General features: G+C 38.3%; 1 protein-coding gene across 1 annotated transcript; it reads left to right on the top strand.

Moving 5' to 3' along the window:
- Positions 1-1310: 1310 nt before the first annotated feature.
- Positions 1311-26229, top strand: TIMMDC1 (translocase of inner mitochondrial membrane domain containing 1). The gene is made up of 7 exons (XM_027105548.1): positions 1311-1726; positions 4136-4301; positions 7716-7804; positions 8238-8305; positions 19168-19246; positions 22469-22579; positions 24816-26229. The coding sequence occupies exons 1-7, from the start codon at positions 1533-1535 to the stop codon at positions 24964-24966; spliced, it is 858 nt and encodes a 285-aa protein (XP_026961349.1). The 5' UTR covers positions 1311-1532; the 3' UTR covers positions 24967-26229.
- Positions 26230-26347: the final 118 nt, after the last annotated feature.

Genomic DNA, 26347 nt, shown 5'->3' on the forward strand with positions numbered 1-26347 from the left:
CACTCCCACCCTCCAATTCAAAGTTCTCATCGCAGAATGATTCTGGGGTCATCTTAAGCATTTAGATTTTCCACATGTACACTAGACAGACTGGACAGCCATTTCCTTGGGCTTTCAGGCCTTGGGACTTTATCCCGGTGCCCACCTCCACCTGTATGGGATAGGCAGCAACCTGCGGCCAGAGCCAAGAGTCAGAGGATCTGAATTCTTTATTGGACAACCTATGTGCCAGCCATGATAGGTACTGGGGATAGAGAGATGAATATAAACGGTCTCTGACCTCAAAGTTAGTCTACTGAGACACATAGCAAATAGGAAATCGTGATGCAACGTAGTAAACGTTATGTTGGGAACTGAATCTAATCCTGGCTCCCAGACACCAGAGATCTTCCTGGCGCCGTGACTGACTCAGCTAGTCACTCTTATCAGTTAACTTCCTGGGCCTTATCTATAGAATTCCAGCTATCAAGTTCCTGAACTCTATTTACTGTATCCTACTGAAGAGTGTAACGATTTGTAATTACACCTAGAAAGGAATCAAGGATGGGTAGGGATTGGCAAAGAGAACATGTGACTGTATTTGGCTGCTAGCAAAGATTAATTGAAATTACACAAACCAGTTTGAGAATATTTTAAATGCGTGCATTTTAATAAAAACTATACTTTGAAGCACATATTAGTGGAGACTGTAGTGACGGGAAATTATTGCTGGACTATCAAGCAAACGCCTGGTAGAAATTCCAGAAATTGTCCTGCCTTTCGAGAAACAGTAGGCATACGAACTAAGGGGAGTAAAACCCATCTTGTGAAGCCCAGGGCCGATTTCTTTAAAAAGTGTTCTGGAAATCTCGGGGAAACTGGCACCAAGACCCCTCTTCAACGCCTCGGTCCTTTCCGAAAACAAGAATGGACCCCACCCAGCCCGGTAGACCGTGACAGGGTAAGTTGGGCTTGTATTTGCGCAAATTGCCTTCCCCTTTCCGTACTCCACTTGTAGTGAACACTGCACTTTCTTCACCTACATGGGGTTTCTGCCGTTTTTAATACGCTAACCTACTTTAGCTTGAGAACACGTCTCGCCGCCTGCAAACTGCCCAACTCTCCCGTTTTCCGGGCGCCGGAAGACCAGGCACATGACGCCAGAGTGGGGTCCAGAGAGCGTTGAGCGTGTCTACTCTCCGCCACCTCACTTCCGGCGGGGCGACGCCGCACCGCAGAGGTCCTTCCCGCCTCCAACCGGAAGTGTGTTCGGATCCGGCTCCGCCTTTGCTCCTCTTTTGGCCTTTGCCCTCGTTGGGGCGGGACTTCCTGTCTCGAGTGTCCAAGGGCCTCCAAAGTGAGGCATGGCACTGAGGGCAAGTCTGTCAGGCGGTGTGGCAGCGGATACGGCCGCGAATTAGCTCGGGCGTAGTGTACGGGTACTCGTCCACGCCTTCTTGCAGTTATCCTCGCTCTTCTCCCACGGCGCCTCCGGGAGGCCTTGGCACCCTGAGCGCCCAAGCGAGTGTCTGTCGGCAGGTTCGTAGAGGGCCATGGAGGTGCCGCCGCCGGCGCCACGGAGCTTCCTCTGCAGGGCGCTGAGTCCTTTCCCTCGGGTCTTTGCTGCCGAAGCTGTGGCCGCCGATCCCAAGGCTCTTGTGAAAGACCAGAAGCTGCCTTCCTACGTCCCAGAACCCCAAAACCCGGAATCCGGATGGGACCGCCTCCGAGAGCTGTTTGTCAAAGAGTAAAAGTACCTACTGTCTGTGGGGAGGGGTTCGAAGGAGGTGACCTGCTGCCTGTGTCATCTAGGGCGAAGGACCCCAGAGTGGTGGGATTTATCTTTGTGGGATTTGGGGTTTTAATATTTGTATTCCAAATTTGTATCCTACCATTGCCGTTTGGTAGTTCTATTGGTTGACAGGCCGGTTTTCAGATGGTAAGGGTGAGATTAACTGAAAGTCAGAGCTTTTAGGGGTTTTAGGGACTGTAGTCTTAGTGTAATCCCCCGATTTTACAGATGAGAATAATTGAAGCAAGCTACTTAGTGATCTGCAGGACTCCACTCCAGTATTCTTTTTCACGTTTCACTTGATCCCAAATTTTCATGAACAGCAGCCCTCCTCCTCGCCATAAAAGTGGAGGTTGGAGAGATAACAGAGAGTTGTAAAGTTTTTATTCTGCCAAATAAGGAATATATAAAAAAATAGTAGCAACTGTTGTCTCATCAGTTTATAAAAGAAAAGATATTAGGTGGATTCACAAATAAGGATGTTTCACAATAAAGAATAAAATAAGCCTTTAAACTAACTTTAATGGAAACCTCAGGATAATTAGTTAATTTCATCATGTTTTAAAATTCATCACTTACTGGTGAAAAGTTAGCCCTCTTATGAAGTACTTTACCATACACTACACTGTGTTATCAAGTGGATAAATTAACATTTAAGTTTTAGTATGTTGCTGAGATAGGGCAGGGGAGCTGGTGGAATTGTATTTAATTACTTTATTTAGTTTCATCATCTCATTTTAAAGATACCGAGGCCGCCCTTCTCATTGGTCGTTCCAAAATTTGAGATATCTGTGAACGATCCTGTGTAGTATACAACAGAAAAGTGTTATTTTGATCAGCTTTATAAACAACAGAATGATGAGCTGAAAGAAATTTGGAAGATAATTTAGTGTGACTTTCATTCTCCCTTCCATGTCATGGGTGAGGAAACCTAGGTTCAGAGTGATTGTGTTCTGGCTGCAGGTCATTTAGCAGTGGATGACAGACCCAGAACCACAACCCCATTGCTGTTACTTATAGTCCAGGTCCTTTCCACCACTATGCCTTGTTTGTTCACCGTTCATTAGCTCTTAGGGCCAATCATGTAACTTCTTAGAGCCTCTATCTATAAAATGAAGAAAAATGTCACCTATGTCATGGAATTTTTCAGAGGATGAGAAAGAGGAAAGCATATTGCATTTCCTGGCTTGTTAAATCTTAAGCTCTTTTACATTTACTCTTTTCTGAATTCTGCCAGTTTTTATGTAGATGTTGTTTTTGGTCCTTATTCATTATAAAAGATAAAATAGAAAGTTCAGCTTATAGCAGTTTTTCCTCTTGATATAGGAATTAGTTTCCTAAGAGATTTTATTTAGGTTTCTCTCTTGTATATGCAGGAACTATAAAAACTTACTGATTCTGATTTCAGAAATGTAGTGGTTGTTATTGGCAATTAGAATTAAACACTTGTACAGCCTCTGAAGAAAGCAAGTTAGTAATGTAAAAAATTAACATTTAGTAGTTTACTTATGTAGGAGGGCCATTATTTATAGTAACTGAACACTTACAAACTTAGCTATTTCTTAGAGCAATTTCCAGAGGACGTCTTGGAAGCTCCAGTATGGGTTCTGGGTTCTGGTTTCTTATGCTTTTGAGAGTAATAGATTGGATTAAATGGTAGTTTTTCCCTGTTATTTTAGGTTTGTCTGTGTTGCCCACTGCATGGTGAGCTTTCTTAGTCAATGGTCTTTAATAATACAGGCCCATCTGAGCATGACATAAAAATTAAATAGAAAGATAAAGTTTTGATTTTTTTTTTTTACATCTAGGAATTCATTCTGGCATATGTTGTCCTAAAATCTTATAAGCTCGTGTAATTTCCAAAAGTTATCTAAAAATTCAGAAAGGGAAATATTGATCTGTACATCCAGTTCACAAATTCTTTCTGTTTACAGGGATATGGTAGAGCTGTAATAGTCATCAAATAAAATAACCTTAAAAAACAACCTTTTTATTGGAGTATAGTATGCACCTAGAAAAATGTACATAAGTATACCACTCAGTGACTTTTCACAAAGCAAACATAGCTGTGTATGCAGCCCCAAGACTGTTAACAGCATCCCAGAATCTCCCCCTGGTGCCCCTTCCTTGTCACTGCCTTCCCAAGACTAACCACTAGCTTAATTTCTGAAAGCATAGATTAGTTTTGGCTGAGATTTGAGCTACTTGTAATATAATCATTTAATTCATCAGAAGATTTAACTGGTTCTGCCCATCATGAAAAGTGTAGACCTTTTAGCATTTGAGATAATTCTGATCATACTGTCTTTTGGAGAGCAGTATGCATAAACTAATCCCAAACAACACTGTCTTTTTGATGTTTAGTGAACAGCAGAGAACGTCAAAAGAACTTCAGGATATTTACAAGGCGGCAATTTCAGCAGGCGTCATTGGCTGGGCATATGGGGGGATACCAGCTTTTATTCATGCTAAACAGCACTATATTGAGCAGAGCCAAGCAGAAATTTACCACAACCAGCTTGATGCAGTGGTATGTACTGGTGTTCTAATAGTATTTGGGGGCATGCCAATTTAGCTGTTCCTTTTACACTTAGTCATCTAGTTAGGTGGTAGGGTTGGGAAGGTTTAGGAAACAAAGTCTGTACTTGACAGCAATGCAAGTACTAATGCTAAAGTGCATACACGAGCCTCGTCAGACCACTTTTCTTATCTTCAGAATTGATCACCACTTATGGCTCTACTTTCTGAAATATATTTCTACACCCGTGCTAAATCGTCATGGCTCAGCTGTAGCATATTTATCCTATTCAAAATGCCTCCTGCAGTACACTAGCTCACACTAAAACAATAATTAATACTTAGAGCTTTATAGCTTGTAGAGTGCTAACTCATTTGTTATATCTTAGCTCTGCACATCAATTCTACTGTATTAGTGAGAAAGTTACAGCTCAGAAATTTTAGTTTTTTGAAGCTTTTTTTTGAAATTGTGTCAGACTTAAAAGTTGCAAAAGTAGTACCAGTGTCCCACAGTATCCAAGGGGGATTGGGATCCAAGGACTCCTGCGGATACCAAAACCCGAAAATGCTCAAGTCTTTTGTATAAAAAGGCACAGTACCATAGACCCCCCATATCCATGATTCCACATCCTCAGGTTCCAAATCTGAGGATAGAGAGGGCTGACTATACAAAGAATTCCTGTATACCTTTCAATCAGATTCTCCAAATGTTAAAATTTTACGACATTTGCTTTCTTATTCTCTCTCTATATAAGGCATACTATTATTTTTTTTGTGAACTGCTTGGGAGTAAGTTATAGACACATGAGTGCTTCAGCATGCATTTCCTAAAAACAAAGACATTTTCTTACATAACCACAATATTATTATGCAGAGCAAGACATTAACACTTACAGAGTACTGTTATCTTACCTATGGACTTTATGTAAATTTTGCTAGTTGTCCCACTAATATAATTTATTTTAAAAGTAAACAATTTAGGGGCTTCCCTGGTGGCGCAGTGGTTGAGAGTCCACCTGCCGATGCAGGGGACACGGGTTCATGCCCTGGTCCGGGAGGATCCCACATGCCGCGGAGCGGATGGGCCCGTGAGCCATGGCCGCTGAGCCTGCGCGTCTGGAGCCTGTGCTCCGCAACGGGAGAGGGCACAACAGTGAGAGGCCCATGTACCGCAAAAAAAAAAAAAAAAAAGTAAACAATTCATTAAAAAAATTTTATTCTGGTCCGGGATCTAATACTGGATCAGGTGTTGCATTTGCCGGTCATGCCTCTCTAGTCAGTCTCCTTTAATCTGGAACAATTTTTCTGTTGTTCTTTGACTTTCATGACTTTGATATTTTTTAAGACTATGGTCCATTTATTTTATAGAATGTCCGTCAACTTGGATGATTGATGTTTTCTTGTGATTAGATTTCACTTATGTGTTTTCACAGGAATACCCTAGAACTGATGTTGTATTCCTCAGTAGGTAAGGATAAGGAGCACAAGATATCTATTTGTCCCTCAACTGGTGATGCTTACTTTAGTCACTTAGTTAAGATGGTCCCTGCCAGGTTTATCCACTGTAAAATTACTATTTTTTTCTCTTTGTAATTAATAAGTGTCTTATGAATACTTTTTAGCTACTTTGAGACTATGCCAATATCCTATTTTTCATCAAATTTCTACCCTCTAGTTTTAGTATTCAATGCTAATTCTTGCCTAAAGCAGTTATTACTGTGGTGGTTGCCAAATGGCCATTTTCTAATTCCATCATTCCATTTATATTTATTGGTTAGTATTCTACTGTAAGGAAGAGCTTTCACTTTCCCTCTATTTATTTGTCCATTTATCTATTTATAATTTATTTATTCAATGTGGACTCATGGATTCTTATTTTATTCTGTAGTTTTATAATCCATTATTATCATCATTTATTTTGATACTCAAATTGGCCTGGATTTGGACAATTGGAGCCCCTTAAATCTAGCTCCTGTGTCCTTTTGATATGTCCCCGTTACTCTTTTTTTTTTTTGGCTGCGTTGGGTCTTCGTTGCTGCATGGGGGCTTTCTCTAGTTGCGGTGAGCAGAGCTTACTCTTCATTGCGGTGCGCAGGCTTCTCATTGCAGTGGCTTCTCTTGTTGCAGAGCATGGGCTCTAGGGCACGCAGGCTTCAGTAGTTGTGTTACACAGGCTCAGTTGTTGTGGCTTGCAGGCTCTAGAGCACAGGCTCCATAGTTTTGGCACATGGGCTTAGTCGCTCCGCAGCATGTGAGATCTTTGTGGACCAGGGCTCGAACCTGTGTCTCTCCTGCATTGGCAGGCAGATTCTTAACCACTGCGCCACAAGGGAATACCCCCATTACTCCTTGAGCACGCCTTTACTTTCTAAAAGGCACAGCAAGGTGTTTCTGGTACATCTTTTACTTTTTAAGCACCAGCCCTGGCATAAGCCCATTTCACCAAAGACCTGTAGTTTCTTTTAAAATGGTATTTAAAAGCCAAGTTCTAGTGCTAGGTATGCTCACTGCTACTGAGGTATCATGGCTTCTAGGCTCTAGGCAGATAGAGTTAGGAAATGTGTATGTGTATGTGTGTGTGTGTGTGACTTATGTGCACATTCATGCACATTTCTATATCTGTTTCTATATTTATCTACCCATTTTTTAAAAGCCATGAGTTCGCACTGATACCTTTCAGAGAGGTTTTGACTTGCCCAATATCATATAGTAGTTAAGACTACACTTAGGGTTTCTGTCACATTCTTTAAAAATCTTGGCTTTACCCTCACAGTATTATGCCAGACTTGCTTCATTGTGGTCTAGTGAAAATGAGTTGTGGAAACAGACAACCTAACTTCCAGTTCTGACTTTATTCCTTATTGGCTGAGAAAAACTTCCTCTCTATGTTTTAGTTAAAACTAAAACACCTGCTTGAAGAAAATGTTGTAAAGATTAAGTGAGGTAATATGTTAACAATGTTTACATAGAAGGTGGTCAGTAAAGATTGTGTTTTTTTCTTCCTTTCCTCCTTTCCTGCACATCTGTATAACTTTAATCCTTACCCTTTACAGTATACTCTGTGCTTCTTCTTTATTTTGTGTTTTTCTTTTCCCCACAATTTCTTGAAAGAAAGTATGTCTAATACTGATTTTATGTCTGTCATGGTGTTTGTCATATAGATTCTTAGTTGCTACTTAATTGATGGATTACTTGTGTGACACTTCATCTCTTAGTTCCTTTTACACCTCCTGATAGAATACGATGCACATGGCATTTTCACTTAAGTTTCAGTACTTAAAGAATGATATTTCTAGACATTTTCCTATTGTTTCTATGTGTTCAGGTGTCCCTACTTAATGCCTAGCTGACATTCCTCCACCACATTTTTAAAATAGGGAAAGTGTCAGGGTGTCTCAGAACCTCACAGCCTTTTTATTAACTTTAGCAATCTGCACATCGTGCTGCCACACGAGGCTTCATCCGGTACGGCTGGCGCTGGAGTTGGAGAACGGCCATGTTTGTGACTATATTCAAGTAAGTTCTCTGAATTGTGATGAACGGTCTTGGGTATTCTTTTAGGAGCACATTTTTTGAGCAGTGGAATTATGAAGTTTGAACGCCCATATAAAAGTGATTCATGATACCTTTTTCTTAAGAACTTTTATCTATTTACCTAAAAGATTGGTTCAGTTGTACTTTTGTATGCATGGATGAAGGTCTGCCAACTAATATCAAAATAGATAGAGGTTTGCTAAGTCAGAGGAACTCTGCAGAACTCTTCTTTACGTTCTGTTGCTTATTGGCATATTAGCAATCTGAAACACACTGAAGGAGCCTAGACTAGCACCAGGGATTGACATAGTAGGCTCTTCTAAACTAATACGTATCACTTTAGTGAAAGTTACAGTCAAGAAGGTAAATGAGATTTGCTTTAAATGATGTTTTCCTCCTCCTCCCTTCTTCTCAGTACAGTGAACACTGGTCTAAATGTGTACCGAAATAAAAATGCCCTAAGCCATTTTGTCATTGCAGGAGGTAAGACATTTTTGTTTTGTTTATATTTTTCAATCTCAAATATGGTTTAGGAAATATGTAAGGACTTATAAGTCATGGCTACTGAATTCTTTGGTTGGCTTCTCATCACACCTCATTCAACATTCATGCAAAATGTATGGAAAACGTTGTGCTTGGTCCTTGGTGTACTTGTTGAACAAAACAGATAAGGTCTTTGCCTTCATTGAGTTTTATCATCTAATGTGGATGGGAAAAAAACACGTTGCTATGATAGAAAGTAACAAATAGGTGGGGCAGTGGGACCTAATGTGGACAGGGTGATCGAGAAGACCTTGAGTATAATTGCTTTACAATGGTGTGTTAGTTTCTGCTGTATAACAAAGTAAATCAGCTATACATATACGTACATCCCCATATCTCCTCCCTCTTGCCTCTCCCTCCCACCCTCCCTATCCCATCCCTCTAGGTGGACGCAAAGTACCGAGCTGATCTCCCTGTGCTATGCGGCTGCTTCCCACTAGCTATCTGTTTTACATTTGGTAGTGTATATATGTCCATGCCACTCTCTAACTTCGTCCCAGCTTACCCTTCCCCCTCCCCGTGTCCTCAAGTCCATTCTCTATGTCTGTGTCTTTATTCCTGTCCTGCCCCTAGGTTCTTCAGAACCTTTTTTTTTTTTTTTAGATTCCATATATATGTGTTAGCATATGGTATTTGTTTTTCTCTTTCTGACTTACTTCACTCTGTATGACAGTTTCTAGGTCCATCCACCTCACAAAAAATAACTCAATTTCGTTTCTTTTTATGGCTGAGTAATATGTATTTGCCACATCTTCTTTATCCATTCATCTGTTGATGGACACTTAGGTTGCTTCCATGTCCTGGCTATTGTAAATAGAGCTGCAGCGAACATTGTGGTACATGACTCTTTTTGAATTATGGTTTTCTCAGGGTATATGCCCAGTAGTGGGATTGCTGGGTCGTATGGTAGTTCTATTTTTAGTTTTTTAAGGAACCTCCATACTGTTCTCCATAGTGGCTGTATCAATTTACATTCCCACCAACAGTGCAAGAGGGTTCCCTTTTCTCCACACCCTCTCCAGCATTTATTGTTTGTAGATTTTTTGATGATGGCCATTCTGACCGGTGTGAGGTGATACCTCATTATAGTTTTGATTTGCATTTCTCTAATGATTAGTGATGTTGAGCATTCTTTCATGTGTTTGTTGGCAGTCTGTATATCTTCTTTGGAGAGATGTCTATTTGGGTCTCTGCCCATTTTTGGATTGGGTTGTTTGTTTTTTTCATATTGAGCTGCATGAGCTGTTTATATATTTTGGAGATTAATCCTTAGTCCGTTGATTCATTTGCAAATATTTTCTCCCATTCTGAGGGTTGTCTTTTCGTCTTGTTTTTGGTTTCCTTTGCTGTGCAAAAACTTTTAAGTTTCATTAGGTCCTATTTGTTTATTTTTGTTTTTATTTCCATTTCTCTAGGAGGTGGGTCAAAAAGGATCTTGCTGTGATTTATGTCATGGAGTGTTCTGCCTATGTTTTCCCCAAAGAATTTTATAGTGTCTGGCCTTACATGTAGGTCTTTAACCCATTTTGAATTTATTTTTGTGTATGGTGTTAGGGAGTGTTCTAATTTCATTCTTTTACATGTAGGTGTCCAGTTTTCCCAGCACCGCTTATTGAAGAGGCTGTCTTTTCTCCATTGTATATTCTTACCTCCTTTATCAAAGATAAGGTGACCATATGTGTGTGAGTTTATCTCTGGGCTTTCTGTCCTGTTCCATTGATCTATATTTCTGTTTTTGTGCCAGTACCATACTGGAGAAGACCTTTCTAAGGAGGTGACATTTAAGCTGATACCTGAAGAATGGAAAGGAGCAAGGCTTGCAACGAAGTAGCCTAGGCAGGGAGAACGTCAAGGGTGAGGGCTCTAAGGTTTCTCAAATGCAGGATAATATGACTGGAACATAGTGAATAAGGGAAAGAATGGCTTGAGATGAGATTGGTAAGGTGAAGTAGAAAGGAGCCAGATTTTTCATGGTAAGAGATTGGATTTTATTTTAAAGCTCTCTGCCTCTGGTAGATAATGCCCTCTTTAAAATGAATGTTTAAAAAGAAAAAAAAAGTATTGAACATTTCATTACATTTCCAGTACAAATCCAGTACATTTCCAGAAATGTAAATGAAGTTAACTGCGTATACATGCAAACACTCACTAATTCATGTACATTCTCTCACATACAAAAACATACACATACTGCACATAACAGTTTTTTACTTTTTATTTGGAAATAACTTCAAGCTTATGGAAAGTTGCAAAAATAAAATACAAGGAACACCATGAGCAATACCCTTTAGTACTGATATTTGTTATTGTTAACATTTTTTTTTTTACTCCACCCCCACCCAGCTGCACAGCTTGCAGGATCTTAGTTCCCCGATCAGGGAATGAACCTGGACCCTCGGTAGTGAAAGCACAGAGTCCTAACCACTGGACCGCCAGGGAATTCCCAGTTATTATTAACATTTTAGCCCATTTGCTTTATCACTTATGCTCTCTTTTATTTTGGGTGCACTCTGTCTTTCTCTGTGTATACACACACAGGCAAACACACATATACGTAATTTGAGCTTAATGTTTTAATGAAAACATTTAAAAATATAAAACTAGAAATAGACATTAATAGCATTATAGCAGCTAGAACTTGCCTGGTTTTAACTTGTGAACATTTTTACATGGATATTCTGTAGGCTCAAGTGCCTGTATCCGAACCAAACTCTTGTCTTTCTGCCCCTACTTGCAGATTTACTCCTGTTATATGTTCTCTGTCATCTGTTAAATTCCAAAATTGGAAATCAGTTAATGATGTGGTTCTGCCCTTTATTTCCCCTTTCCAGACTTCTAGTTCTATCAATCTTTTTTTTATAAAAAATTTATTTATTTAATTTTGGCTGCGTTGGGTCTTCGTTGCTGTGCGCGGGCTTTCTCTAGTTGCAGTGAGCGGGCTTCATTGCGGTGGCTTCTCTTGTTGAGGAGCAGGGGTTCTAGGTGTGGGCGTCAGTAGTTGTGGCATGCGGGCTCAATAGTTGTGGCTCGCGGGCTCTAGAGCACAGGCTCAGTAGTTGTGGCACACGGGATTAGTTGCTCCGTGGCATGTGAGATCTTCCCGGACCAGGGATTGAACCTGTGTCCCCTGCATTGGCAGGCTGATTCTTAACCACTGTGCCACCAGGGAAGCCCTAGTTCCATCAGTCTTATTCCTTAAATATATATGGACTCTCTCACCTCCTCTTTGTTCCCACTGCTACTACAGGTCTTCCCTGTTTCTAATCTTGGTTTGCTTCACCTCTACTGTTATCTGACTTTTTTGAAATATGAGTAAGATTTTAATACTTCTCTGCTTCAGATTCTTCCATAGTTTCCCATCACTCTAATGTCGATTCTTGACCTGACCTCCATGCACCACTCTTGCCCAAAACTTATAATCTACTTGGATTTCTCAAACCCAGCATATTCTTGCTTTACAAGAATGCTTGCTTGAATCCACCTTCCAACTCCCACAACTAATTTCATTCAGCTCTATACTTAACCTGTCTTTCAAGTTTCACTTCATCTGTCAGCTTCAGCTTCCCTAGAGGGTTCTCCTAGCTCACATTTTCCTATCCTTAGGTACCTTTCCCCTGTGTTCTCATAGTTCACTGTAAACAGTTTTATCAAAGCATTTATAACACTGTGTTGTAGCTGTTTACTTGTTTTGCTTCCCTACTAGACGACTAACTTGAATTCAGAGAAAGTGTTAGCCTTTTATTTCACAATTGTTTAACATATGGCAGGGTAGAATAAAGGTTTCTTGATTGAATGTAAATATTAGTAAAATAAAAATAGAAAAATATATCTGATACAATATATATTTTTATCTCAAGCCAGCAACCAACATTAAAATTAATGGTATAACACTAATTTATCCTGAAGTCAGACTCAGGTAAGGATGTCTTCCCTCACCACTATTATTTGGCATTGGTCTGGACATTCATAAAAGTATATTCAGCATCTAGAATGCCTTAGTACGGAGCTTGGCAAATCCTCTCCCTCAAAAGTAATAATAAAGCTGGACAAAATTATCAAAAGCAACCATTTAAAGATTCTGAGAATTGACCGGAGGCACACAACAAATTGAGAAGCATTTATTCAAGAATTTCTACTGAATCTCAGTGAGAACAGTGGGAGTAGTCTGTAGTGTTTCAGCTTGGGGCTTCTTCCACCTCCTAACACCCAGCTGCATGGTGTTGAAGTTCCACAAGGACAGGGCAGGCTGGGAGGAACAATATTTCTGCTGTTTGAGGTGACTGACTTGATATGGAGCAGAGCACAGCAAATTCCATGCCTAAGGGTGTTGCTGAAAACAATAGCAAACAGTTAGGGAAGGACAGTATCACACAGATAACCTGAGGCTTTGATGTTGTTTGGGGCAAGCAATAGACTGGCAGATGAGGCAGAATCTTACCAGGGATGTCCAGGGAACAAGAAAGCCAAAGCGACTTCAGTAAGATCTTACTAATCCCCAGAACTCCAGAAAGTTACCTGTATGTGTAAGCACACTCAGGAGAGACTGGTAAGGGCCCTAGCAAGCTACTTATCTTTGGTTAATTGTGAGGCCTCATGAACATAGAAAGTAAAAGCCAGAAAGGATTTATAAACTGCCTAAACCTTGAGTGCGTTCTTCAAGCCACAGACAGATCCACTGACAAAAGGTAGCAGCCAGGCTTCCCTGGTGGCGCAGTGGTTGAGAGTCCGCCTGCTGATGCAGGGGACATGGGTTCGTGCCCCGGTCTGGGAAGATCCCACATGCCGCGGAGCGGCTGGGCCCATGAGCCATGGCCGCTGAGCCTGTGCGTCCGGAGCCTGTGCTCCGCAACAGGAGAGGCCACAGCAGTAAAAGGCCCCGAGTACTGCAAAAAAAAAAGGTAGCAGCCTTACTGGCTTAAGATGTGTAATCACAACCTCTGACAAATCATTGACTGACTACCAAGCTGGTATGATTCATAGGAAGCCAGGCATAAAAATAAAAACTGAGCAGAGACTTCTGTGGCTGCACTCTACAAAAACAACAACAGCAAAAAACAAAGACTCCATAGAATTGGTACAGGCAAATCACTACATAAGCAAAGAACCACAGCCATGTCCCTGGTAGGGAGATGTTCCAACTCCAGTGTTGCTATAATTTATTACCTAAAATGCCTGATTTTCAAAAACAGCAAAAATGTCACATGATATACAAAAACAGGAGACTTAAAAAAAAGCAGTCACTGGGTATGTCTCTGACAGAGGCCATCTATTGGACATAGCAAACAAAAGACTTCAAGCCATTTTAAAAGAAATAAAAGTGTGATGACATTTACTCACCATATAGAAAATATCAATAAAGATAGAAATTATTCAAAAAAGAATCAAACGAATATTCTAGAGTTGATAAATACAATAATGGAAATTAAAAATTCACTGGAGAGGAGGCGCTCAACAGCCGATTTGAGAGAGCATAAGAGAATCAGTGATCTTGAAGATAGATCAATATAGATTATCTTTTATCAAGGACAGAATTTTTAAAAATGAAGACAAATGAACAGAGCCTCAGAGATCTAGGGGACACAGTCAAGAATACTAACACATGGATAATGGAGAGGAAAGAAAGAAAAGGGAAGAAAAAGTATTTTAGGAAATTATGGCCACAGACTTCCCAAATTTGATGAAAAACATTAATCTATACATTCAAGAATCTCAACAAACTCCAAGAAGAATAAACATGAACAGATTCACACTTAGACACATAATAGTTACACTGTTGAAAGATAGAGAAAAATCATGAAAGCAACAAGATAAAAACAACTCATACTGGAATACCCAAAAAAATTAACAGCTGACTTCTCATCAGAACAGTGGAAGCCAGAAGGCAGTAGAATTACTAAGTGCTGAAAGGAATAAACTGTCAATTAGTAATTCTATATCTAGCAAACCATCCTACAAAAATTGAAGGCAAAAGATGTTGGCAGATGAACAAAGAGAGAATTCATTGCTAGCAGACCCACCTTACAAAAACATTAAAGGAAGTTCTTCAGGCTTAAAGGAAGTGATATCAGATGGTAACTTGATTCTACATGAAGAGCATTGATAAAGATAATTATATAAGTAATTCTTGAAGGCAGTATAAATATTTTCTTCTCTTAACTGATCTAAAAAAGTTACATAATAATAAAATTGAAGTGTTGGGCATACAACATTTAAAGCTATATATTATAGCACAAAAGAGGAGGAAGGAATGGACTTATTTTGGAGCAATGAAATGACACCAGATAGTTACTTGGCTCCACAGGAAGAAATGAAAATTACTAGAGATGGTAAATACATAGGTTAATATGAAAGAGTTTGTGAATCTATTGTTTCCACTTTCTTTTCTTAACTGTTTCTACCCTTAACGTCATTAAAATACATATGGTTGTGTAAAATAATAATAATAACATTGTATTGTTGTTTTTAAACATATATGCGTAACGTAAATGACAATAATAGCACAAAGAAGGGAGAGGAGTGGAGCTGTATTAGAACAATGTTTCTACATTTTACTGGAATTAGTACTGATCTGAAGTAGACTGTGATAAGATGCATAGTATAATCCCTAAAGCAAATAATAAAATAGTAACTTTAAAAAAGAGTAACAAGGTCAAAAAGGAATTAGATAATATAGAAAACAAATAGCAAAATGGCAGATCTAAATCTAACCATATCAATAAAAACATTAAAACATGAATGGATTAAACATTCCAATCAGTAGGGATTGTCCAACTGTATTTTAAAAAGGATCCAACTATATGCTGTCTGCAAGAGACATATTTTAGGTTTAAAGGAACAAATTAGTTGAACATAAAAAGACAGACAAAGATATACTGTGCAAACAGTAAGAAAAAGAGCTTGAGTGACTATACTAGTATCAGGCAAAATAGACTTTAAGAGAAAAGTCCTAGAAGACAAAGAAGGACATTTTATAATGTTAAAAGGGACAATCCACCAAGAAGATACAACATTTAGAAACATACGCATCTAACAACAGAGCTCCAAAATACATGAAGCAAACACTTTGAATTGAGAGGAGAAATAGACAACTCAATCAGTTGCTGGAGACTTTTACAGTAGCTGGAGACTTTAATGCTCCACTTTTAATAATGGATAGAACAACTAGAGGGAAAATCAACAAGGATATAGAAGATGTGAACACTTATCTATCTACATGACACAGTAACATCTCTAGAACACTCCACCCAGCAATAGCAGAATTTTCATTCTTTTCAAGTGCACAGGGGACATTCTCTAAGCTAGACCATATGCAAGGCTATAAAACAAGTCTCAATAAATTTAAAAGGATTGAAATCTCACAAAGTATGTTCTCTGTCCTCAGTGGAATTAAACTAAAAAGAAATTGGGGGAAAATCACAAATATTTGGAAATTAAATAACACATTCGTAAGTAAACCATAAACCAAAGAGTAATCAGAAGCTAAATTTAAAATATTTTGAGCTGAATGAAAATTAAAGCACATTATATTAAAATTTATGAGGTGCAGGGACTTCCTTGGTGGTCCAGTGGTTAAGACTCCACACATCCAATGCAGGGGGTGCAGGTTCGAACCCTGGTCAGGGAACTAAGATCTCGCATGCCACAGTGTGGGGAAAAAAAAAAAAAATTATGAGGTGTAGTCAAATTAAAATAAGAAAGATCTCATATGAATAAGCTTCCACCTTTAAAAACTAGAAAATGAAGAGCAAAATAAACCTAAAGTAAACAGGCAGAAGGAAATAATAGAATTAGAATGACACTCAATGAAATCAAGAGAAAAATCAATGAAACCAGAAGTTGGTTCTTTGAAAAGAGCAACAAAATAGACAATCCTTTAGCAAGACTGACCACGGGGGTGGGGGGTGGGGGTGATACAAATTACCAAAATTTGCTCAAGAAGAAATAGAAAATCCCTATAGCCCTATAACAAATTGATAAACTAAATATTTAATTAAAATCTTTTCACAACGAAAAGTCCAGGACCAGATGGCTTCCCTGGCTATTAATATTATCCTAATACCAAAGCCAGATGAAGTAGACAACTAAACTACAGATCACTATCCCTCAAGAGTATATACACAATTTTATCCTTAACAAAATATTAGTAACCAAATCCAGCAACGAATAAAGATTATACACCATGACCAAGTGGAACTTATTTAAGGAATTCAAGGTTAGTTTGAAAACACATTTGACAAAAGTCCAACATTCATGATAAAAACTCTAAACAAACTAGGATTAAAAGGGACTCTTTAACTTGATAAAGATTATCTATGAACAACAGCTAACATATTTAATGGTGAAAGACTGAATGATTTCCTTAAGTTTGAGAACAAGACAAGTAGATGAATACACTTGTATTTAGCATTATACTGGAGACTTTAGCCGGTGCATTCAGGCAAGAAAAAGAAATAAAAAACATCCAGATTGAAAAAGACTGTTCACAGAAATATGGTCCTGTGTAACAAAGAGTGTGACTCCATTTTTTATGTTTGGCTTCTAGCAGCTTCTAAACCCCACCACTCGTCCTCCACCACCTCCCTTTTTTAATAAATTTATTTATTTATTTTTGTCTGCGTTGAGTCTTCGTTGCTGCACGCAGGCTTTCTCTGGTTGTGGCAAGCAGGGGCTACTCTTCATTGCAGTGCGTGGGCTTCTCATTGTGGCTTCTCTTTTGCGGAGCATGGGCTCTTGGTGTCTGGGGTCAGTAGTTGTGGCTCACGGGCTCTAGAACGCAAGCTCAGTAGTTGTGGTGCACAGGCTTAGTTGCTCCGAGGCATGTAGGATCTTCTCAGACCAGAGCTCGAACCTGTGTCCCCTGCATTGGCAGGCAGATTCTCAACCACTGCGCCACAACGGAAGCCCCTGACTTCCTTTCTAATAAAGTTTTTTAGAGCAGTTTAGGTTCACAGCAAAATTGGGCAGAAGATAAAAGATTTGCCATATACTTCCTCCCTGCTGCATACACATAGTCTCTCTGGCTATTAACATCCCACACCAGAATGGTACATTTGCTACAATTGAAGAACCTAAATTGATACATCATCACCCAAAGTCCTGTTTACCTTAGGGTTCACACTTGGTGTTTTACATTCTGTGGGTTTGGGGAAATGTATAATGACATATGTCCACCATTATGGTATCATAAAAAGTATTTTCCCCTCTAAAAATCCGTGCTCTGCCTATTGATCCCCATGCTCCACCCTCAGCCCCTGGCAACCATTGATCTTTTTAACTATCTCCATAGTTTTGCCTTTTCCAAAATGTTGTATAGTTGGAATCATACAATATGTAGCTTTTTCGGATTGGCTTCTTTTATTTAATAATATGCATTTAAGATTCCTCCATGTCTTTTCATGAGTTGATAGCTCATTTCTATTTAGCGCTGAATAATGTTCTATTGTCTGGATGTACGACAGTTTATTTTTCCATCACCTGTTGAGGACATCTTGGTTGCTTCCATGTTTTGATGATTATGAACACAGTTGCTATAAACACCTGTGTGCAGGTATTTGTAGACAAAAGTTTTCAACTCTTGTGTCATTGCTGGATGGTATAGTAAGAGTATGTTAGTTTTATAAGAAACCACCAGTCTTACAAAGTAACATTACCATTCTGCATTCCCACCAGGAATGAATGCAAGTTTCTATTGCTTCATATCCTCACCAGCATTTGATGTTGTCAGTGTTCCAGAGTTTGGCTATTCTAATAGGTTTTTAAAAAATATTTTGTTTGGAAAAGAAGCCTAGAAAAAAAGACCAAATTTTTTGCTGTCTCTGGATAATGGAATTAAAGGTGATTTTTGTTCTTGTTAATTTAAAAATTTAGAAAAGACGGGGACTTCCCTGGCGGTCCAGTAGTTAAGACTCCGCACTTCCAATGTAGGGGGCGTGGGTTTTGATCCCTAGTCGGGGAACTATGATCCCACATGCTGCGCAGCACAGCCAAAATATTAAAAAAAAAAAAAAGTTAAAGAATTGGATAACTGGTATGCTGGATGCTCTAAATGCATAGTCTATAAAATAATAATAATAGGATATTACAAACAACTTCATATCATCACTTGAAAAATTTTTTTAATTTAGAAAAGTTAAAACAATGAATATTTAAATTAAATAAGTACTTAAATAAGAACTGTAAACCTCAAATGTTAATTTTAAAATTGTTACCACCTGAAGTGTCATTCGTTGTGTTGTACGTAGTGAAAGAGGAAAATGAATGGACATCTTGGGTGTACAGTCTTAGTGGGAAGGAAAGAGGACCTATGCCCCGGCCACCAGGTGGCGTTGTAGGCCAACTGCCCACTTGCAGGCCTGCTTGAGAGGTGTAGCGTAGCAGTACAGAAAGGTGAGGCTGGGGGAGGACATGAACTGCAGGCTCTAGTGAAGGTTTTGTTAATTATTTGGGGAAAACTTTCCTTAAAGAAGGAACAAATGAAAGACGTGGAAGTGAAGAAATAACAGATTTTTAAGGCGAGGTTGGCAAAAATGAAGCATAATGAGAAGAGGCTGGGTCCATAGAACCGACTGAGCAATTCTGTTTGTAAAAGGAACGTTTCTTCATTTGAACCTGCAGAGTGGATGAGAAGCTGGCTGTATTGGCATTTTAGATTCAGGAAATCTAGGTTGTGGTGGTATATTAATGTTGGGTTCAAAAAGTTTATTTGGAGATTTATGTCCTTCTTATGGAGGAACAATTTTAAATGGAACTCTGGTGTTTAAAGGTGATTTAATATTGCCCTTTGTTTGTTTCTTTTAAAATAGCTATCACTGGAAGTCTTTTTAGGATAAACTTAGGCCTGCATGGCTTGGTAGCTGGTGGCATAATTGGAGCCTTGCTGGGGTAAGTGTTAACATGGTTTGATTCTAAATTAATATAATTTAATGCCTTCTCTGTTAAAAATTGCAATCATTTCTAAAGAGCAAATTTAATACTTAGAGCCTATAAAAGGTCTCTAGTCTTGTATTAGCAGTAGCTTTGACTGTCCAATTCTGATTGTACCCCAGTTTTTGATTTTACTTCTAGTTTTCACCGGATAAAAACTGTTAAATATCTCTAACACCTGAAACTATTTGAGGTTTGAGCAAAGGTACTTATAAGTAGCAGGAAAAAGGAATAAGAAACAGTTAACAAGCACATTCTATAAAAAATTTGGGGTTAGATTTTGTTTGTATAGTTTAATAAACGTTAAGAATTTTCTTCTCCAACTTTTTACTTTGAAACATTTCAAACCTGTAGAAAACATGAGTGAATTGAACATTGAACACCCATATAACCCTTTACTCAGATTCACCAGTTGTTAACATTTTTCCATATTTGTTTTCTACCTCTCTGTTTATGTGTGGGACATGTGTATATTTCCTTTTCTATTTTTTTCTTTTGGTTAAACCATTTAAAGTATTTTAGACCTCATAATTCTTCAGCCCTAAATACATCAGCATGTATTTCCCAGGATGAAGAACATTCTCCAATGATATCACAGTACAGTTACCACAATAAATAATTTAGCATTGATTGACTGAATACTATTTAAGATAGGGTCCATATTCAAAATTCCTCAGTTATTACAATAATGTCATATATATATATAATTTTTTAAAATCCAGGATCTAATTGTTGCATTTCGTTGTTATGTCTCTTTAGATTCCTTTAAGCTAAAACAGTTCCACTGCCTTTTTTTGCCCAGAATATTTCTCAATTTTGTTTGATTATCCCCTCATGATTAGATTTAGGTTTAATGTTTTCACCAAGAATACAACATAGGTGAGGTTGTGTCCTTCTCAGTGTATCACATCAAGAGACATATTATGTCACCCATTGTAAGTGATGTTAACTTGGTGTATTAGTTTTCTGTTGCTGTGTAACAAATCACTACAAACTCAGAAGCTTTAAACACCACACGTTTATTATATGGGGTTGGTCAAAAAGTTTGTTCAGGTTTTTCCATAACATCTTACAGAAAAATGCAAACGAACTTTTTGGCCAACCCAGTATCACTTTTCTGTAGGTCAGAAGTCTGGGTAGGCACAGATGGGTTCTCTGCTTAGTATTTCAGAAGACCAAAATCAAAGTGTTGTCCAGGCAGGTTCTTACCTGGAGGCTCTGTGGGAAGAATGTGTTTCTATAAAATTCAGGTTGTTGACAGAACCCTGTGGCTGTAGGCCTGAAGTCCCCGTTTCCTGGCTGGCTGGCTGTCAGGCACCACCTTGTTCCTAGAGACATCCACATTCCTTCTAACGTGCCCCCTCCATGTTCAAACCAGCAACCAGCATGTTGAATCCTTCTCAGACTTTTAATCTCTCTGACTTCCATTCTGCCACCAACTGGAAAAAACTCTCTCCTTGCAGAGGGTTCACCCAGATAATCTCTTTTTTGATGAACTCAAATTCAACTGATCAGTAACCTTAATTACATCTGTAAAATCCATTTTGCCATGTAACAATTTAATCATGGGCATAATAGTTCATCATTTACTCATAGTTGAGAAATTAGGGCAGGAAATTTTGGGGGGCTATTTTAGACTTCTGCCTGCCACATTTGGTATCTACTAAATTTCTCCACTGCAAGGGTATCTTTTTGCCATTGTGCTTAATAAGGAATCTGTGGGGTGAGACTGTGTAAATAGCCCGTTCTCCAGATGTCTTTCTTCTAGTGGTTTCAATGATCCATTGATGATCCCTAATGTAATCAGTTATTGTAAAAGTTGCAAAATGTTGATTTGCTAGTTCTGTCATTTCTTCTGTTTTTATTAGTTGGCATTTATCTGAATAGAAGAGTTATTTCTCCCTTACCCTCCCTTTTTCTACCCCACTTTGGGGAGGAAACACTGTAACTTTATGGATTCTTTTTTTTTTAAATTAAAAAACTTTTAAAATTCAACATATTATAATCTATTGCTGATGTTTTTGTTGTATTGTTAATATACCAGCTTGGTTTGAAGGGAAAAATTGCTGAAATTAGCCGCAAAAATATTTTTTTGTTGAGGTAAAAAAAACACATAACATAAAAATTACCATCTTAACCACTTTAAAGTGTACAGTTCAGTAGTGTTACCTGTATTCACATTGTTGTGCAACAGATCTCTAGAACTTTTTCATCTTGCAAAACTGAAACTCTGTACCCATTAAACACTAATTCTCCCTTCTCCCACCCCAGAGCCTCTGGCAACCACCTTTCTACTTTCTGTTTCTGTGATTTTGACTACTCTAGGTGCTTCTTATTAGTGGAATCATACAATATTTTTCCTTTTGTAACTGGCCTGTTTCGCTTAGCATAATGTCCTGAAGGTTTATCCGTGTTGCAGCATGTGACAGGATCTTCCTTTTTGGACTGCATAATATTCCATTGTATATACAGTACCACATTTTCTTTATTCATTCATCATCAATGAACATTTCCACCTAGCAAAAATAATTTTTAAAATGTGGTTACAACTTAAGTTGTAATCAGAAGGAATTTAAGTTGTGTCAGAGTCAAAAACTCCTTCTCTTTGAAAACATGACCCAAACCCTCTTCATTACTGTAATAATTATTATCTAAATCAGTTTCTCAATGGGTAACTGTTGGCATTCTGGTGAGACAGTTGTGCCAGACTCTTGAATTTTAGGATGTTTTGGCAGCTTCAGCCCCAAAAGCCAGTAGCATCCTTCCCTCAATACCCTTCACATTTCTTGTCCCTTAAGGGGCTCTGGCACCATTCCTGGTATTAATTTCATTTCTGAGAAACCTTCAGTATAAAGCTATTTACTAGAACTTGTCATAAATGTATTTTTTCCCGGTTTATTTATCACTCATGATAAAAATCAGAGCCAATTTATAGACCTGTTGTTTTTATACCAGTTAAATTTAGGAAGTTGCAATGATTGTTTTTCCTATTGTTCAGACCAGGAAGGAAATTATCTTAATATTTTTTTATTTGACAAGGACACTTTAATTATCAAATGTTCCTGTACCTGTCAGTGAGCAAGTGGCTCGTTTGGTGCTGCTCGCGCCTTAGCAGAGACACTCATGTTTCACGTGGTTAACAGCTCTTTCTCCTAAGCATTCCCTCTGCCTCCCCCTTAGCACTCCTATAGGAAGCCTGTTGATGGCACTTCAGAAGTACTGTGGTGAGACAGTTCAGGAGAGAAAACAGAAGGATCGAAAAGCACTCCAGGAGCTGAAACTGGAAGAGCGGTAAGGAGCATGTTAAGACCAGGGGGGTGTCTGGCTTTCCTATCCGTGGACAGTGGTGCCCTCTGAAATAAGTACTCTAAATTGCCGCTCAATTCACAGAGTTTCTGTTTACTGAGTCCTTCACCTGGCATCTTACCTGGTCTTTTAATCTTTTTAATTAAGGAGAATGGAAAACAGAAAGACACTAATTGAGAATCTTTCCTTAGATACATTTTTTTTTAAGTTAAAATGTTGTAAATCTCATTTGGTTGCATATTTTTTCTTTTCCTGTGTTTTTGACTGCATAGGAAATTATCTAAAGGAAGTAAACAGCAATGAGTGAGCTTTATTTAAAAGATGATATCCTTGTTTACACACACATCTATGAACAATACAGAGCATGTTAGGCCTCCACATTCAAAGATTTTACTTCTTGCTGTGGACGCAATAGGCATTAGGTAGATATAGTGGCTGTTCATGGACTAGATGCCACTGAGAAGGATACAGACTGTCACCTGTTTATCTAGTCACTCCTTGGGGTCCAGCAATAGCAGACTTCATGCTAATTCTTTTTAAGATCATCATAATAGGCTGCCATCTAGCACTTTGGTACAAATGATTCTCATGGTTCTGCTTCCTGGCCACTTAAGATGACATCTGCTGCTGCTACTTTGGTGGTTTGGTAGATAAGCAGTCTTCTTTTTCCCATGTTTTTATTGGAAACTTCCATTTGTGCCCCCCACACACACACGGAAATTCTTAATATCTGTAGATCTGTTTTCCAAGAACAGGTGCTATAGGAGAAAAAGCATTGATTTTAGAGCCAATGAAACCTTGAAAACAAACCTTAAATCCCAGCTAGACTATTAATTAATTCTGTGACAGTAGATGTTTTCCTTAACTTCAAGCCCTCAGTTTTCTCAGCTGTTCTAAGGGAAGAATCACACCACAGTGTTCAACATATGTTTGTTTTGTTCTGTCTTCTTTCCATAGTAAGAAGGTGAGTGAGATATGCTGCTCTCTAGGTTCTAGGATAAAGTACTTAAAATTCTGAATGCCATCATATATATAATTTGATATTATGGAGAGCTAAAAGCATGAAAGCATTAGCTTATTTCTAGCCCTTTAGGTGTCCTAAGAGACTTCTTTTTAAAAAAGGAATCTTTGAGAAAGGAGTTGGAAAAGTAAGGAAAATATCTGGTTATTTGAATCTGATATAGGAAGTTATAGAAGAATTAACATTTGGAAAAATATGAACAAATAATAATTGTATTCCAATCAGAAAAAAAGGAAACCAGAAAAAAAAAACTAGAGAAGTTGGTCAGTTATTTAGAGATGGAAAACCTCAAGAATGGGTAAAAACAACAACTGGAATTATAGAAATGAAAGAATATTTTGGCAGAAGGAAATAGTGTCAGAAGTGTATAGGTTATTTATATATTTTTATATATATATATAATATATATGTGGTATTTCTGAGGACAGTTAATAAATAGTTAAGAACCTTTTATATGTCTGCTTCTTTGCTTGAAAATAACTACAGTATAGAGAAATCAACAAAGTGAGAATCTAGAAAATTGACATAGTGAGCAGAAAATACAGAACATTGGCTGTATTTTCCATAGAGCTATGAAAGAAGATATGGTCAAATCTGGTTATGAAGAGTTGAGAAGAAAGTCATAGGTGACCCTGATAATCACTTAAAGACAGGAAGACACTAATACTTGACTTGGAGAAAGAACTGATCTGTTATTTGGAAATTCGATTTTTTAACTCCTAGTAAATACACGTATGTAGTATTGCCCTATGTGACTTTTCCGTACTGAGATTACCAATGTTGTAACCTTTGTGCATGTCCCACAAGGTCTGTCAACAGAGTTTAACAGAGTGGCAGGGTGTTTCACATCCCCTCTGGGCCCTGAGGGCAAGAGGACAGATTGGTTTGAGGCTCACACCTTAGCTCAGGGTGCTTCATTCAGCAACTGCATGCCACCCCTTCGAGAACTCTGGAATATCTTAAGGATCAGAGCTACTGCTGGCAATGTCCACGATGGTAATGTGAGACTCCTAGCTGGCTTGTAAGTGGAACAGGTTAGGAGAGAGAAGAAAGTCATTGTATTTGAAGTGCAAGGAGCAATGTTTGCTCACAAGTTGTAAGGGAGTATAAGACAAACACTATCTTTCTAAAAAAAATTCTCTCTAAAAACCAAAGAAATAGAGCAGTACTTGATATATCCTTCTTGTTCTTTGATTACAGGAAAGCCAGACTACACTTTACTGAGCTCCTCCCTGAAGAAATTGAAAGTAATTTACAGAAAAATCGATCCAAGGCCGATGCTAAGAAGATTGAAGCACTGCTAAGTCTTCCTAGAAACCCTTCGTCAGCAGATAAACAAGACAAAGACTGAACATACTCTGGACTTAAAACTCGTTGGAGAGTTGAAAGCTGTGTTGCTATGTCCATTGAATGCCAGTTAGTTGGGCTGCTGACAGATGTAAGTATGGGCATCTGTAGTGGCAGTGACTTGCTCTTACTTTTTTTTTTAACCAAGAATTGGGCTACTGTACTCTTACTTTACTCATCCTTAAATTTAAGTACATACTTTTATCTACATTGATTGATCTATATATTTGACATTATATCTATATTGATTGATCAATATAGATTTCTTTTCCCTGGATTATACAATAGTAAATTAAGATTTCCCAAAATATTAAAGTTGAATTGTACAGGTTGTAAATTTATTCTTGTAGCCCTTTAAAAGAGTACTGTAGGGATCACTAGGAAGGAGAGGAAGGAACCAGGTAAGGCAAATGGTCTGTGAAACCCTTGCACCCTTGAGTCTTAGAAACAGTAAGGACCTAAATGTGTAGTCGTGTTTGGTTCTGTCTTAATAAAAATCAAAGATGGTTCCTGTGCCATTTGAAATAATATAAAACTTAACAAAAAGGAAGTAGGTAAGCATTATTAAAGAAACAACCGACCTTGTTTCCTATCTCAGTAATGCTGACAAGTATCTCTGCTATAGTATACAAGAGTTACTCAGAATAGATACACTGTCTCTACACTCCAGGAGCTTGCTGCCTGAGAAGGAGGCTGCCCTGCAGATTATAACTTTTACTCAGTGAGAGGTGAGAATGACTGAATTGAGTGTACTTAGAGGAAAAAACTGCTAGTGCTTTGTTTTGGGGTTAGACCTCTTGGTTCCTACTCTGAAAATACTGTTGTTCACATGAGCAGGGTTTGTGAAGCAGCCTAGAGTAGGGGCTAAAGCCGTGGGCTCTGGAGGCAGAACAACTGGCTTGGAATCTCAGCCCTGGAGCTTTGCAGCCATGTGACCTGCAGCCAAGCCATTTTACTTTAAGTCTCAAGTTTTCTCATCTGTCAAATGAAACAGTATCTACCTCAGAATGAGTATTAAATGAAACGATGTGTGTAAAACATAGCACAATGCAGTGGCACACAGGGCATTATCTAACAACAGGTATTAGAGGTTAAAAGGATACGCACCAGCACATTTTCACCACGATTTACATATTATTGCCACACTCCCAAAAGCATGTTTTTCTTAATTATCCCATTCATAAATTGCTGACAAATTGGTACTTAGTCAATCTGTTTATTGTTCTATTCACAACCACATTGAGATTAAATCCTTCAACTTATAAAATTAGATGGTTGGTTTTAAAATAATTTTATTCATATCACAAAAATATCAGAATAATAAAAGTAAAAAATACTACTTGAAAAAATAGTAGTAACACATTTATTAAATGTAATAAGCAATA

This window comes from Aethalodelphis obliquidens, unplaced genomic scaffold, assembly GCF_003676395.1.
Source record: "Aethalodelphis obliquidens isolate GAN/ISIS:26980383/991018 unplaced genomic scaffold, ASM367639v1 scaffold1, whole genome shotgun sequence".
Classification (NCBI taxonomy): domain Eukaryota; kingdom Metazoa; phylum Chordata; class Mammalia; order Artiodactyla; family Delphinidae; genus Aethalodelphis; species Aethalodelphis obliquidens.

Coding starts and splice junctions, on each gene's coding strand:
- TIMMDC1 (XM_027105548.1), top strand. CDS start 1,533: ATGGAGGTGCCGCCGCCGGCGCCACGGAGCTTCCTCTGCAGGGCGCTG. Junction 7,805..8,237: donor ATGTTTGTGACTATATTCAA/GTAAGTTCTCTG, acceptor CCTTCTTCTCAG/TACAGTGAACACTGGTCTAA. Junction 8,306..19,167: donor CCATTTTGTCATTGCAGGAG/GTAAGACATTTT, acceptor CTTTTAAAATAG/CTATCACTGGAAGTCTTTTT.